At 34.6% G+C, this 17,822-nt stretch overlaps 1 protein-coding gene across 9 annotated transcripts in view; it reads right to left on the bottom strand.

Moving 5' to 3' along the window:
* LOC106881484 (muscle-specific protein 300 kDa) overlaps positions 1-17,822 on the bottom strand; it is an 815,448-nt gene that overhangs the window by 471,416 nt on the left and 326,210 nt on the right. For 7 of the 9 annotated variants that reach the window (XM_089350453.1, XM_014931900.3, XM_014931938.3 and 4 more), the window contains 5 exons: positions 14,328-14,492; positions 11,037-11,360; positions 6,745-6,891; positions 3,613-3,774; positions 156-274 (listed from right to left, as the gene is read on the bottom strand). In XM_089350453.1, coding sequence (XP_089206579.1) covers positions 156-274; positions 3,613-3,774; positions 6,745-6,891; positions 11,037-11,360; positions 14,328-14,492 — 917 coding nt within the window. The remainder of the gene's footprint in view (positions 1-155; positions 275-3,612; positions 3,775-6,744; positions 6,892-11,036; positions 11,361-14,327; positions 14,493-17,822) is intronic. The other 2 variants (XM_089350452.1, XM_014931925.3) reach the window with 1 other exon arrangement.

Raw genomic sequence — 17,822 nt, forward strand, 5'->3', positions numbered from 1 at the left:
ATAGACATGTACATACATGTCTATAGTCATATAGACATAACCTAAAATGAAAACAAATCAAATTAGATTATACACACAACAGTCTAATACAATATTCAATAAGAATTATATAAAGGAAAGGATGTAACAACATAGGAAAATATATCTCCACTCACCTTATTTCCAAGCGCAACTTTTCACGACCTTCCAAGGCTGTATTAGGGTATAACTTTTCTCCCATTGCACATACTTTAGAAATGTCATTCTTCAGCTTCTCTCGTTCTGTCACCATTGCCTGAAATATTAATTGTTACCTCAAATGTAATGTAACATTCCAAAAAGTGTTACCTCAAATGTAATGTAACATCCCCCCAAAAAATGGCTGAAACTGTTTTGAATTCCCAATCTCTACTGTTGATGTTGTATATAGTGCAGTGTGTTTCTAAACAGAATGGAGTACATCCAATAATTGTCATGATCGTCATCATCGTTTAACATCCGCTTTCCATGCTAGCATGGGTTGGACGATTTGACTGAGGACATTGCATACTTACATATGAGAAATATGCATGTATGCATACATAGCATGTGTGTGTGGGTGTGTGTGCATGTGTGTGTGTATGTGTGTGTCAGTGTTCACGGTGGGGTGGGTTGCTGAAAGGTTCCTAGCTTTAACAGTATCGCAAAAGGCCTGATTGGAAGCCCAACCTTCCTAGTTCTTTTACAGGGCTTAGAAAAACTGAAGGACCACTGCAATAAGTGTGTGAATCTAAGAGGGGAATATATTAAATAAAATCATAATTAACTGATTCCTTAACCCAAAGCTAGGATCTTTTATATATACACACAGTGAAACCTCATTTTATAACCAATTTTTGAAACATAAAATGTTTTGGGTGATGAATGGTGTCTCGAGTAACAAATACAAAAGCTGGCAACAACAGTTAGTAACAAGCTGAGAGTATCTGTGGCAGAATGTCAGTTGTTGTCAAGCTTTTGCTCAGTACACATCCCTGCTTGAATTCACCATGCTTTCTCTTGAAAATCCTATCAGAAAAATAGCTCCAGTTTACAAACATTTTGGATCATGAATAACCTTCAAGAACAAATTGAAGTTGTAAACTAAGGTTCCACTGTATAGGTATGTGTGTGTGTGTCCATCCATGGATCATTATTATTATTACTATTATATATATCATCATCAACATCATCATTGTTCACCGTCCGATTTCCATGCTTGCATGGTTTGGACGGTTTGACTGAGATGTGGAGAGCCAGCGGCTGCACCAGGCTCCAATCTGATCTAGCAATGTTTTTACAGACAGATACCCTTCCTAATGCCAACCACTCCGAGAGTGTAGTGGGTGCTTTTGATGTGCCACCGGCGCAGGAGCCAGTCAGGTGGCACTGGCCATAGCTATGATATTGGTTTTACTTGACTCAACAGGTCTTCTAAAGCACATCATATCACACAACACGTCAGGGGTACTCTTAAATGGGCTGGACAAGCGTGGCTGCGATCTCACTTTAGTTCCCAGGTCTTCTCAAGCACAGCATATCTCCAAAGGTCTTCGTCTCTTGTCATTGCCTCTGTAAGGCCCAATGTTCGAAGGTCATGCTTCACCACCTCATCCCATGTCTTCCTGTGTCTATCTCTTCCACAGGTTCCTTCCACAGTTAGGGAGTGACACTTCTTCACACAGCTGTCCTCATCCATACGTAACACATGACCATACCAGCACAGTCATCTCTCTTGCACACCAAATTATATATATATATATATATATATATATATATATATAGATATATATATATATCATTAGCGCACTAGACGAAATGCTTAGTGGTATTTCCCCTGCTGCTATGTTCTCAGTTCAAATTCAGCCGAGGTCAGCTTTTCTTTTCATCCTTTCAGGGTCAATAAAATATGTACCAGTTAAACAATGGGGTTGATGTAATTGACTCATCTCCACCTCCTACAAGCTGCTCTTGTGGCAAAAATTCGAAATAATTATTACAATATATAAATGTAAATGTGTGTGTGTGTGTGTGTGTGTGTGTGTGTGTGTGTGTGTGTGTGTGCGCGTGCGTGCGTGCATGCGCGTGTCTGTGTGTGTGTATAAGTGAAGGCAGGCGACTTACTGGTTAGAAATACTGCATTTGCAATTTCAAAATCGAGGGTTCATTCCCAAAACCAGCTGCACATTGTGTTCTTGAATAAAAGACATCATTTAACATTGTTCTTGTACATTCAGCAGCAAATAGGCAAGCCTGTGATGGACTGGCATTCCATTCAGGAAGAATGGAATGTTTGCCTGTCAGCCTGCCTGCCTGTCTGCCTGCCTAGCCAGTAGGGTGGCATAATTTGTAGGAAAAACAATGCAGAGGACATTGTGACCAGTGAATTATAACAATATTTGATAGTCTGATTGATACCATGTGTGTGTGTGTGTGTGTGTGTGTGTGGATTATTTGTGTGGTTAAATAGTTCACTTCCCAACCATGTGGTTTTAGGATCAACCCCACTGCACGATACCTAAAAGAAGTGTCTTCTACTCTAAAACCAGGCCAACCAATGCCATGGAAGGGAATTGGGTAGATGGAAACTATAGGAGTCTGGTGTGTGTGGGGGGTCAATTGTACTGATGCTGACTTTATGACCAGTCACTGTACCCTTTTGAAGGTCTGTGGAATAAAGATATCCCTAAATAGAAAAACAAGCAAAGAAGGTGACAAGAAGAGTATTTGGCTGTAAAAATCATGTCTCATATACATCTCTACCCAAACTCATGCTAGCATGAAAAACTGGAAATTAACTGAACAATATCATTTTGGTGATAGATGCCTACACATGATGATTTTTCAAGTGGAATATGGCTGTTGTACAGCACTCCATTACATATAATATTTAATCAGAACCAGAGCCTAGTTCCAGTGCCAAGACACTAAAGAGACTCTGATTTAAGGCTCACTTCAAGAGTAGTTCTGTTAGAAAGATCCACAAAAAAATTTGAACTCAGGACTGAAAATTGATGAAGAATTCACCAATTTTGCAACACTGTACTTTTGCGTACAATAACAGGGTGTTCTTATCCTGCAAGTTTCTATTTACAGCTAGGTTCACTAAGTTTCTTGAATGTTTAGTGGTTAAATGTCTAAATCATAAGATGTATACCACTATTTTGTATATTTACATGGATATATAAGTTATTAATGATCATGGTATTTTAAACATCTAACATCCCATATTTTCATAAATTGTCTTTCCTAATTCTGCATCTATGAGAGTAAATGTGTTTGTGTGTGTCCATCGTGGGCCACATATATGTTTAGAATAACCAAGATTTCAGAAGCTATGAGCTATAGGTTCAACACTTGCTAAAAATATTCTATCAGCAGGAAACTGAACAACAGTTCTAATATGTAATAGCATTTACTAGATTAAGAGACTGAGTACAATACATTACCTAAAAACAAATGTGATCAAACATTTGCAATCAAAGTAAGATTCTAGCTTCAGGGAGAAATTGGCATAAAACAATGAAATAGAACAATAAACCCACAAGCAAACAGTAAATTTTCTCCCAACATTTTAAGCTTTCATTCGAAGGAAAAAATTCATAAAATTCTTACCTTTACTTTTGACAATCTTTCTTCGTATGTGTTTTCGCTGTTTGGTTCTGAACAAGCTTTTAGTTGCTTCTTTAAATTTTCTAGCATTTGTTTCGCATCGCTATAGCTATTTTGGTACTGTTCATGCTGCTGAACAAACTGGTTCCTGGTATGGACACATTCCTAAATTGCAGACAAATGATAAAATGTAGGAGCAAAATAATGGTATTCAAAGGGTTTTTGTTCAGAGAAAAGTGTTCCAAAGAATTAAGCGTAGAGTTGGTTTTGGAAAATTTAGCAATTAATTTACGTGTCTAGAAGAGAATTAGAAAATAGAAAATGATATGAACAGGAAGAAACTAAGATTTGAAATGGCAAGGTAAAAAGAATTTGCACTACTTATTCAACTCGTCAAATGAATTACAGAATAAAGTCAATCTGAACAAAAGTTACGAAGGCAGAACAAAGATGAATGGACAGTCATATGGGTTAGTAGAAAGATATACAGCCATGGACAGCACCTTGTGCTTGAATCTATTTCTGTTGTAATTATATATAATGAGATTAAGTTGGTTACATATATACATTTGATAACGTTACACACATATACATGTATATATATATATATCAGCTTTATTGTTAGACTATAACAAATACAATGGAAAGGAAATTCCGATCCAAGTTACAGGAATAGAAAATAAATGAAAGCAATAACAATTATATATCAAATAAGAATAAGAATCATATATATATATAGAGAGAGAGAAAGAAGTGAGAGGGTGTGCATGTGTGTAGGAGAATGCAAAGTAAGCATGGTATAAATATCACAGAGAAGTACTTGGACAGATGAGGACTTAAACTCCAGCTCCTTCTGCCTCCATGTTTTTCTACTTCCCTATGTATACATTTATATATGTAAAGGTAAGATCCAAGAATCAAAGTGTAGGAAGACAGTGAGTTTCAAGCAGTCTGTAGACAATATAGAAAACAACTTTCAGAAACAGTAATGGTTTATTGGCACAGAAGGTTGTGAATTCTTCCCATATCAAAATATGATAAGAAAAAAGGTTATTCTATAGTTAATGGTTAACAATTAAGGAATTGAGTGGATAAAATCCAGGCTACATATATTTCATAACTAGCGAACCTCAGAAGTAGTAATTATCCAAACAAGGTGTAGACAGCAAGCTACTTTTCAGGCTAAGGATACCTTGATTAGATGAAGTTTACATTGTGATTAGGAGATCCTGTGTTAACTCACAAGGGATTTGATCAAAATGTATAGAAAGCACAGTTCAAGAGGAAAGACAATGTAAACTTCATGAAATCAAAGTATCCTTGGCCTGAAGAGTAGCTTTCAGTTTACTACTCATTTGGATAATTAGCTATGAATTAGCCACTAGCTATGAAACATATGTAACCTGGGTTTTATCTACTCCATTCCCTAATTTCAGATTATATATATATATACACACACATATACATACACACACATATATATATATACATATATGTGTTTGTGTGTTGTTATTGAGTCCAAATCTTGTCAGATCAATTTTGCTTCTCTTTTTTCCTGGGGTCAATAAAGTACAGTACCAGTCATTTACAAGGGTTGAGGATATCAACAAAGTCCCTTCCTTCAGATCTGCAGGCTTGAACATATTGGAAGCAATTGTTGTTATGTATGTTATTAGGATCTAAAACTTCTGAAATTGTAACTCTGAGTTTAACAGTTCCAATTGTTCAAATGATTAAATTTAAAAAGCAGTGTGACAATGTATTAGAAAAAATATTTGTACTTTGTGAATTTGGGCAGTTTATGAGATATGAAGTTCCTATCTTTAACCAAATCTTTTGCTCAGAAAGCTTTAGAATTCAGAAAGTGTTTTTATTCCAAATTTTATTATGCATGTTAGATCTCAAAGTAAATGGGAAAGCCTCTATGTGGTTGTTCAACTAGCTAGAAGCAGCAGCCTAGTTTCCTTTAACCCTTTGATACTAACCTACCTGAAATAACCCCTACATACACACTTCTAAGAGACAAAATTTCTGTTTTAAAGCGATCTATGTTAAAAACTTCTATCAAGATTCTGTGGTAATTTATGATCTGAATAATATCTGGAATTGAACTCAGAACCTCTAGGTGACTGCATTGCATTTCAGTGCCTTTGTCTACTACATAGTGAAAGCAACCATCAAGATGAGGACACCACTCCATCTAATACATAATACATAAATTCCTCATCTCAGAAATATAGAACTGTATTCCAATAAAATGCCCTCAGTACATTCCATAAAATGATTGGCAACAGGAAGGGCATTCAGCCGAAGAGACCAAACCAAAATGGAATGTACAAGCAAGACATTATCTTCAACTCATTTAGGAGAACAATAACTGAGACTGTGTCAACCTCCCCAAATCTGGCCAGAATCAAAACGCAGATGCAAAAATGATAATGACAATACTTTTATAATTTTAACAGCAGTACAGGACATGTTTCTTGCGAGAGCCTCTATTTGGTTGCTTGATCTACCAGAAATAGCAATCAAATCACTCTCCAAATTACATCCTACTATCTTAAGCCTTTAGCATTCAGATTACATTGCCAAATATGTTTATTTAATCACATCATTTGGAATTAGTCATGTATTATCTTGTAGCTTCAAAATTACAATGATGTGATAATCTATGTTTTGAATGATATTGTAGGGTAAGAGGTGAATTCTAACCAGTTTGAACATAAAACAGACAGAATATTTGGGCTGGGTATGGCTGGTTTAAATGCTAAAATGCTAAATACAGAAAAGGAAAATCAATTCATGCAGTCCTTTGTATGTCAAAAGAATCAGGATGTTCACAGCTTGAATGCTACTGAATCATCATAGGTCTGCTTGATTGAAGTTAACCTGGGGCTAAATAGTGACTTATTTCCTGTTCTTATTGGTCAGTTTGTAGCAGTGGTCAAAGAAAGAATTTGGTTGGTGCTTATCCTCACACATAAATACACACATAAAGTGTATGTGAATAAATACACACATTCATTCACATACACTTTCTCACTCAAACATACACATCCATATACATGTAAAGACACAGACAGACACATGTAGTTATAAATATAATGTCAATGTATAAGCCTCAAGCCAGCTTACCTCCGCCATTTTACAAAGTGATGTATATTTGTTAACTAAAAGGTTTCCAGCTGTCGACATATGTTTGTCATCCAATTCAACAGTCCCAGAAAGTGCTTTCAGCTCTTCAAAATCATCTTTCTTTGACTCAATTTCTTGCTTTAGTTTCTGAAATGAAAATGGGAATAAATAATTAATTCAGGATATTTGTTTGTCTGTCTTCTCCCACTCTCTTCTGTTCTCAATTGTGTTTAAAGAAAGGAAGATGGAAGATTAATTTCCTTTACATTGTTTCCTGTATCATTCCAACAGTGTAGTCCACCTTACTAATGTTGTAGAAGATTAAATCTTTTACTGCTTATCTATTTATTTAATTCAGTTTTGTCATTTCCAGATTTAACAGTAGTGGGATAATTTTGAAAATTCGTATAATCCCAGACTGATAGAGTTCTCAAACAAGCAAAGCAGGCCAAATCAATCAATGTGTGTGTGTGTGTGTGTGTGTGTGTGTGTGTGTGTGTGTGTGTGTGTGTGTGTGTGTGTGTTACATGTATGTGAGTGTCACCTTGACATGACATCACATGGTTGTTGTAAACAAGTGTCAGGGGCATACAAATCATATCTTTCGTTTCCAGCTTCTTGTGGAAACATGTCTGGCCATGGGGAAATATTACCTTACTTGAAAATAAATGAGGGTTGACAAAACGAAAGTAATCCAGCCATAGAAAATCAGCCTCAATTCTGTCTGACCCATGTGAGCAAGGAAAAGTGATGATCATTAAAATGATGGTGGTGATGATAATGGTTTTAAATTTTGGCACTAGGCCAGCAATTTCAGAGTTTGGGGTAAGTTGATTACTCTCAACCCTAAAATTGTTGCGCTCAACTCCAGTGTTCAACTGGTACTTATTTATCGATCCTAAAAGGATGAAAGACAAAGTCAACCTCAGTGGAATTTGAACTCAGGACATAAAGACAGATGAAATGCTGATAAACATTTTGTCAAACATGCTACTGATTCTGCCAGCTCACTGCCCCGATCATGGTGATGATAATGCTACACATAATGCTCATCCTTGAACTCCAGATGCCACTCCAGAGCCACAGTCTGTTCTCAGTGACGTCTATCACTACAGTACAACTATCAGAATTGTTGCTACTGCTACTGCTGTTTATACATGTTCAAACTGAAATATCCCAATCCATATTGATATATTTTATTATTGTTGTGATTATTCTTCTGTTAAGCCAAATTTGCAACTTGGCTTCACCTTCTTGATAAAGTTATTTCAGCTTCATTGCTTATGCTTTCAGGAACTGCATTAATGCCACAAAACCCCATTTTATTTCCAATACCTTCCTATTATAACTCATTAATTTCTTCATTCTTTCTCAATGATTAAATATTTCCTTTCTGTTATATCATGTGAGAATATATATATATATATATTACTGGCTTAAAACACCATGGTCAGTTGAACTGATAGCATGATAGGTTGGCTTATCTGCTGGCTGTATGAATTAATGGAGCATGCAACTTTTACAGTTTGATTCCTTGTTAGTAATAGTGGTTTTATTGATTGAGATCGATGCATCTTACTTAACAGCTAACCATAATGTATATAACAGTCCAACACCTGATCTAGTTGGCATCTTAACTACTTGCTACTACAATAAAAGTAAAACACCATCATCACTTTCATGTCTATTTTTCAATGCTGGCATGAGTTAGATGAATCTTATCATGGCAGGTTTTCCAAGGCTGGATACTCTTCCAGTCACAAACTTTTCCTTGTTTTTTGAAATTAAAGTATTTCATTCTACTGATTATTATACATCTACTGAACTATGGAACAATTGATCACTGGAGAAAGCAAACAATGTCACTGTCTTTTGCTCAAGTGGTGTTAAAGACAACATACAGAATTGGCATTCACACACACACACACATTTCCTGTCTACAGTTAAATGTATGACTGCTGCTGGTGAATTTACAGCATAACACAGAGCATCATAGTCCAGTTTGCTTCCAGTTTAGTAGAATGGTTACTACTCTACTTAGTAATATTAGTAGTTATGATATACACAGCAAATGTAGGGAAAATTATGATAAACACAAGGTGCTACTTATACCAAAGGTGGATAGAGAACAAATGTTATAAACTGCATGCTATGTATATCTTATTTTTCCTTCCTTCCTTTCTTCCTATTTGTTTGTCTATTTGTCTGTGTATATATGTTTGTATATATTTACATGTCTGTGAGTGTACATGTATACTTTAGGCTTCCCCATAGTTTCTGTTTATCAATTCCACTCACAAATTTTTGATTAGCTCAAGGCTAATGTAAAAAAAAAAACTAACCCATGTGAGATTGAACCCAAAACCACATAGCTGCAGAGTGAACTTCTTGACCATACAACCATGCCTATATCTATAGAACTGAAAAGAAATACCTAAACATCCAAACGTCATTTCCCTTTTTGCAATGATTAACATTCAATCATGAAAAGACACTTTCTGCCACACAGTTGTGAAGATATAGAAATAGACTTTCATATTATTCTGTTAGGTCAACATCTTTCTCATAGATGAGAGTATATTTCAACATGCACAGGAACTGATATAGTATTGAACTGCTTGAAAAGATGAGAGTAGCAGTCATGTCCATGCCCTGCTAGAAAGGAAAATGGATGTGGTAGTTACAATAATGAGAAAATTACTTTCATAGTATTGCAAACATGGATATCTCTGGAGCACATGTTGATTTTAATGTTGTTATTCTTGCCATTGTTAATGGTGTTGATGTTGATGTTAAGTAGCTTCAATCAGCTCTGCTTAAGCAAACTCAGAATATGGATGTAACCCACTGAATGCTTAAGAGCAATCAATAACTCCATCATAATGAATAAGCTGTTATATTCTTGTTGCTGTTCTTCAACCATAGGTCAGCTCTCATCAGGTACAAGTATGCTCAAAGCATTCAAGCCATGACGATCCCATATTATTTTCAAACAATTTATCTACATTATCCAATATGTACTTCCTGTTTTTAATATGATAGAAGATGAGTAAAGAAGAATTTCATACCTTTTTCTAGCAAATCAAATGGAGGCCAGAAGCCTACCTCTTGGCCCAAAATATACAGATATAAAGTGTCTGGAGCATCCTAAGATCAGTTCTGCTTTTATGGTTATCTCATCTTTATCTTAAGGCATGCAATTAAAAGATTAAATCTTTAAAATATATAATCCATTTTAAAGAGAGTAGTTAATTTATTGAGAAATATCAGCTTTCTTACATCCCTTCCATACTGATTGGTGAAGTAAATAATTTTCAATCGGTTAACTTTTCTAAAATGTAAACTACTTAACTAAAGTGAATTTAGTAGACACAGGCATGGCTATCTAGTTAAGGAGTTTATTTCTCAATTATGCAGCTTTGGGTTCAGTACTACGGTACAGCACCTTGAACAAGTGTTTTCTATTGTAGCCCCAGGCAAACCAATGCCTTATAAGGGAATTTGGTAGAGAGAAACTGAAAGAAGCCCATTGTGTGTGTACCTGCATATATGTGTGTGCTTGGGAGAATGTTACACAACTATACAGAACAATGTCTATAGATAGTGACATAGCTGTTGGTGCTCAATGCTTTCAAATTCCTCTGCAATAAAAATTTCTTACATGAAAAACAAGAAGGGATGTCAACAAAGTGCATCTAACAATATAAATCTTGCCTCAATTTCCTCCTGACTGAGACATGTTAACAACATGTTATCATGAAGAAAAAATTAAAATAAACAGATGTTTAAGGGTACAAAAGAATGAAGTTATAAATGGTACCCAATTCCAGCTAGATTATTGAACTAAATTAAATTTCAAAACCCTCAAGAGTATAGTAATTTGCTTGAAGCATTGCAACATGTAAATGATATAAATATTTGTAAAAAAAATGTGCATTGCAGGTGAAAGCAAAGTTAAAAGATATTATATTACCTTAAACAGGTAGTTTACCATGATTCTGTAATATTTCAAAAAAGATTGTCACAACCCACCAGAATGGTCTGCTAGTAACAATACATTTCTCGAATCTCCTCATTTATTTTCTTTCTTATATTTGAAAAGGTGAATCTTGCCCAAAATATTATTGCCCATTGAGCAATCTGTACAGTATATTTTCACCTCAATTTCATTAATTGTCATCATCTTACTTATTTTTTTCCTAACTTCTGACCAGAATTATTCACAGGTTCTTTAGAAATATTTATTCTACTGAAAACCTAAGTTGCTCTGAGAAAAAAAGTAAATATTTTACCTGAAAGTTTGAAGCTTGCATTTGCTTTTCTTTCAGAGATGACATCAATTCTGGATTAGAGAGAGCAGCTTTCATGTTTTTCAACCACATGGAAAGATTTTCACAGTTGTTATCATAAGACTGTAGAGTTTGAGCAGATTGAGTAAGAGCTATCTTGCTCTCTATACATTCATCAGTAAGGGCTGCCAAATTTTGACCCAAGGTTTGCACTTCATTATTTATCAGTATTTGACCTTTCTCTGCAGATTCTGGCACAACAACTTTAGCTGCTATTTGTACTTCTTCCACTTTTACTTTTCCGTCATTTAATTCTTGTAGCAAGCACTTAAATAAAATTGAATGGTCATATATTACTTTTCATTTACACAGGCATTCATATTATATAAAACATGTATATTAGTATGCAACACAAATGACTGATTGCATGCATGTAAAAGTTACAATCAGCAAAGAATAAGTACACAATTTTTCCTTTTCAACTGTGAGTAAATTATTAGTAAAGCTATTAAAAAATTTTAGAGATATAACAGTGAGAATATCATATATATATATATACACACACAAACACATTTATACATATATAGATGTGTAAAATGTGTGTGTATGTGTGTGTACTTATATATATATATATATATATATATATACATATTTCACATATTTGTGGAAGTATCTACCTATGTGTGTGTGTGTATGTAAGTATGTATGTATGTATGTATGTATGTATGTATGTATGTATGTATGCAAACATGTATATATTTGTGTGTGTGTGTGTGTATATATATATATGTGTATATATATATATATATATATATATATATATATATATATATATATATATATATATTGAATTTTTCATTAGTACAAATGTCTGGATATTTGCTACATACAACATTTCTAAAAGATGAGTCTTTGGTATGTTGCTAACCCAATGTATTAATTTTGATCCTATTTGGCTGATGTAATTCTCATTGCATAACGAGTGTGACACTGTAAATGAAGCTTTTTTTGTTTTGCAATAGGATCACACACACACACACACACACACACACACACACACACACACACACACACATGCATTTATTTACATACATAGATAGATGCATATGCACACACATATATCACAATATCACAATATCACAATCATCTGTCTGATTTCCATGATGGCATGTGCTGGACCCTTCAATAGAATCTGACAAGTTGGAGGACTGTGTTGGTGTTCCTATTTCTGATGTTGCATATGATTTCTATGGCTGGATGTCCTTCTCAATGCCAAAGGTGCTCCTTTCATGGCAGTGGCACAAGTGAAGTCACCATGCAACTCGCAAAACTTAAGATCACCCATGAATACATGGGGGTATAGTAGAGAGGGGTAGAAAAAAGGGATGGCTTTATGCTAGGTGATGAGAGTTTAAAGGGTTAAAAGAACTGGAATAGGTTTCTTTGGACATACATTGATATTCTGCATTATATATGGCAGAATCGTTAGCACACTGGATACCATACTTAGTAATATTGGTTTAGCATGGAAAGCGGACGTTAAATGATATACAGAGCAAATGTAAGATTTATAACAATTTCTCTTAAATATATATAAATTTTGAAACATTCTGTAGATTACCAACTATAACTGAAGAAAAATACAAAAGATTTTCAAGTAGCTGCCACTTCCCCGACAAGTCCTCAAGCCCTCTTCAAATCTTAGACATACAGATACTGAAGTATGGATTCAGCAAGACATATTCTCATTTACTCTATTGTTTTCTTGCAATTAGAATAGTCTTTTCAATCAAAGCTTGACATTTAACTAGTCTACTGCCGTTCTGTTCAAATAAACAAAGACGAAATTCTAAATGAAAGCAACTGACTGGAATCTAGACTTAAAGTTAAATCATTGCTTTCATCTTCTACAATGAGAAGCAAACCTATGGTAACTTGTTTATCACATTGCTGTTTACCACAAGCAGACATACAATACATAAACAGATATATACTCACTCACAATCTAGCACATATTAGTACATTTATTTGAAATCACTGGTCATTGCAATATATATATATATATATTCCATATATATATATATATATATATATATATATATTCCATATATATATATATATTCCATATATATATATATTCCATATATCATCATTATCATCATCATCGTTTAACGTCCGCTTTCCATTCCATATATATATATATATATATATCAACATCATCATCATCGTTTAACGTCCGCTTTCCATGCTAGCGTGGGTTGGACGATTTGACTGAGGACTGGTGAAAACCAGATGGCTACACCAGGCTCCAATCTGATTTGGCAGAGTTTCTACAGCTGGATGCCCTTCCTAACACCAACCACTCAGAGAATGTAGTGGGTGCTTTTACGTGCCACCCGCACGAAGGCCAGTCAGGGGGTACTGGCAACGGCCACACTTGAAATGGTGTATTTTACGTGCCACCTGCACAGGGGCCAGTCCAGCAGCACTGGCAATGAACTTGTTCGAATGTCTTTTCCTGTGCCAGGGAGGCGACGTTGGTAACGGTCATATATATATATATATATATATATATGTATGAACACTTATCTACTTATTGTCTGTGTGTGTGTGTGTGTGTATGTAAGAGAATATATGTATATATACATAGATACACACACTTATATATTTATCTGCTTATTGTCTGTGTGAGAAATTTGCTAATCAAATTCAGTATTTGTATCAGAATAAAATCAAAAGAGAAGCAAAAATAATTCCAAAATTGCAATGAATAAAGGTGAATAAATTTAAAAAAGAAGAGACATAGTTGATTGAAAGAACAGATTATTTTCAGAGATTAAAGCATTAACATTTAAGGATTAGAAAAGAATTAGTAACAGTTATTAAAGAGGCAGTAGCATGCAAGGTAAGAATATTATTAATGTTATCATTATTATTACTATTATCATCATTATTATTATCATCATTAATCATTATCATTATTATTATTATGATTGTTATCATTACCATTACCATAATTATTATTATTATTATTATTATTATTATTATTATTATTATTATTATTGTTATTATTATGGTTGCAATTATTAATTACCATCATAACAATGATATCGGTGATACTGGACTGAAATTTTATTTCATCTAAAAAAATTAAAGGTATAATATGTCTGTTCATGTAGAAAAACCAAATTTTAAGCTAAAAACCACACACAATTGAATTCACAGCAAAACTTTTAAAAAGTCTGTAGACTTTTTCTTTTTTTTCCTTCATTCCAATTTCCATCTCTGACCTACCTCAATTCGGTTCAATTTATTCAACAAAACCTGCTTATCAGCAACTAATTCGGAACAAACCAGAAACTTGTCTTTCATACTGGCCAACCAACCGTTACAGTTCTGATAGGTATCTTGGTATATCTGATGATGTTGTACAATGTCATCGTATAAAAGCATTCTTTTCTGGAATTATCAACAGCATGGACAACCGACCAATGAATAAGGAAACTTGTAACAGAAATTCACTAATAGTAAACAATATTTGTTCGTATTGCAGTTTGGTGCGATCCAATTCACAGTGCACAGGTTCAGGACGAAGTCACAATGGAAAATATACAGGACAAAACACTAGCATTCAAGAGTGCATGCAATGCATGCATTGTCTGCATGTAACACTTATGTTAAACATTTTGTATACACTTATCTACACACATAGACATAATTTCATAAATATATATACATATGTATAAAAATGTATATTTATTTAACTAAGCGTGGTGCTGTGAAGCATGACATGTAACAAAGATTGGGCTCAGGGTTCCACACACCACCCCAATATCCTGTGTAGTATGACAACAAGACATCAACTTCAAGATGGACTAGTGTGTGGAATATAAGCCAAGTCATAACAATAACAACATTCAGAAAATAGGTAAGGTATTCAATACTTTATAGAACATATACACATTTCAGCAAATAGCAATTATAATTACAAACCAATCAATATTGCAGAACACTGATGAGGTGAATTGAAAGATTATATAATGTTTCTACAGCTGTTATGTAATTATGACAGAAATTTGCTGAAACATGTGTATGTTCTATAAAACATTGAATTGTTTTCTGTATGTTATACATATGTATACATAGAACATATTTTTCTTTGCGAGGAAGTGATACGCAACAATAATCTAGTATAGAATTTCTTTTCTTTTAAATATATGCTTTTTTTGTCTTTTTCAAGTGTAACTGTATGATTGCTGGACAGAAATAATGTCATGAACATTAAGTTGTTTGAATTAGGATATAGTGAATTATTAAAAAAAATATTATTTAGCAGGAAGTAAGCTTGAAAGGAAGATGACAGAGAAGAATATGTGGGTTTTTTTTTTTATACACAGGTTTTAGAAATTCATTCTCAAGCTTTGAGACAAAGGAAAATATAGACTAGGAAAAAAGACAAATAGTCACAGTTTTCATGACACGTACAATTGCTTAAATATATTCTACAATATATTTAAGATATATGTGTATGTGTGTCTATGTTTATGTGTTGTGTACAATTCTCAGCAGAAACATATATAAGCATATTTTAACAATTTAATATGTGTGTTTGTATATCTGTAGGCATATCTGTTAGTGTATTTGCAATATGTGGGTTTACAGTTTGTGTCTATCTCCTTGGGTGTGCATGCATGTGTTTGTTGTGATTGTATATTGTTGCATACACACACACACACACACAACAAATACATGTGTGTAGGTGTTCCTATGTGCATTGTGTGCACACATGGGTATGTGTGCAGAGATGGATGGGGTTAGGAATTTATGTGTCTCTACGCCTACGCATGTGTGAGTGTGTGTACATGCACATGAACTTGTATGTGTTTGTATGTAGCTGTTTAAATCTATGTGCATGTGACAGTACACACATACATATATACAAACATGCATATACAAAAGTACATGCATGTACAAACGTACACACATATACATACACAAACATATATTCAAAAAAAGAGTATACATGAACCACATACATGACACATATTTCAGTAGGGTTTATGTTCATCTTGTTAAGTGCATGTGTTCTGCACACTTCAAATGCAGTGAGTTTAGTGAGACTTGTTATGTGTGCAAACACACTATGGATGCTTCAGGGGTGGTTTTTGTAAGTGCATGCAATCTGCATAGGTGGTAACTGGTTTCATCATGCATCATTGCATCAAAAATTATTGCATGCTTGGTATTTTGAATAAATGATGACTTGAAGACAGTTGCTAGATAACTGTTCATGTCAATAAAACAGAGAAATGTAAGGCATTTATCTTTGTATGACAGACAGAGAAAATGTATCATGTATGTGCATGTGCGTGTGTGCATGCTCATGTGAAAAGAAGAAAGAGAAAGGACAGTAGGGTCATCAATGTGCTCCTATGTCTGGTCAAGTGTTTGAAAGTTATATATAAATATATACACATACATACAGATATCCATCCATCCATCCATCCATCCATTCATCCATCCATCCATCCATCCATCCATCCATCCATCTATCTACACATATAGATGTGTGTGTTTGTCTGTATCTATTCTTCTATTCTTTTACTTGTTTCAGTCATTTGACTGTGGCCATGCTGGAACACCACCTTTAGTCGAACAAATCGCCCCCAGGACTTATTCTTTGTGAGCCTAGTACTTATTCTATCGGTCTCTTTTGCCAAACTGTTAAGTTACGGGGACGTAACCACACCAACATCGGTGTCAAGCGATGGTGGGGGACAAACACAGACACACAAATACATACATACATATATATATACATATTCCCTTCATATATTTGTTTTGCAACATTTTTGATGTGAAATCGTGTATTGAAACAGATGTTGTTGTATTTAGGGATGATCATATTGCCAGATTAGCCACACAACAGGCTTCTTTCAATTTCCATCTGGCTTTGGTCAGCCGAAGGTTATAGAAGAAAAAAACTTGCCCAAAGTGCCACACAGTGGGACTGAACCCGGAACCATGTGGTTGGGAAGCAAGCTTCTAACCACACAGCCATTCCTGCGCCTATAGATATATAGATAGATATAGATATATTGCTATCATCATCACAGTTGTGCCCTGTCTTTCCATGCTTGCATGAGTTGGGCAGGCCTTCTCAAGTACAGTCTTTGCAGTATCAAGTGATCATGTGACTGACCAGACTATCAGATGTTGCTACACATCGTTGGTCACAATGCACACTTTGCATTGTTTTATTCTTTGAATGACAACACCCTGCTGGCTAGGAAAGCAAGCTAAATTTCCTTCCTGATCAAAAAGGGACCTGGAGGAATGTGAAGTGTTTTGTTCAAGAACACAATGTGCAGCCTGGTCTGGGAATTGAACCAACAATCTAGCAATCATGAGTGCAAAAGCCTAACCACTATATAACTGCGTATATATTTATATATAACTTTCAAACATTTGACCAGACATAGAAGCACATTGATGAAATATGTGTGTAAATGTTAAAACAAGAACGTTGTTTTAAAAGCGTATTCTAGAATAACAATGGAACATTTATTGATGATGTGACTCGATAGTGAAAGTAGAATCAAATTTACAGTAAAAAAAATCGAGTCAAGATTTGGCAGTTTCACCTGTCAGCTTATTCAACCACTCCCATTTAACTTGAGCCTCGCAATATGTATGTATGTATGTATGTGTGCGTGTGTGAGAGAGAGAGAGAGAATGGGTGTCAGCAATAGATATATGAGCGTTAGCAATGGATATGTATGAGCATGT

The sequence above is a fragment of the Octopus bimaculoides genome, chromosome 4 (genome assembly GCF_046866305.1).
Source record: "Octopus bimaculoides isolate indiv1 chromosome 4, ASM4686630v1, whole genome shotgun sequence".
Lineage (NCBI taxonomy): Eukaryota > Metazoa > Mollusca > Cephalopoda > Octopoda > Octopodidae > Octopus > Octopus bimaculoides.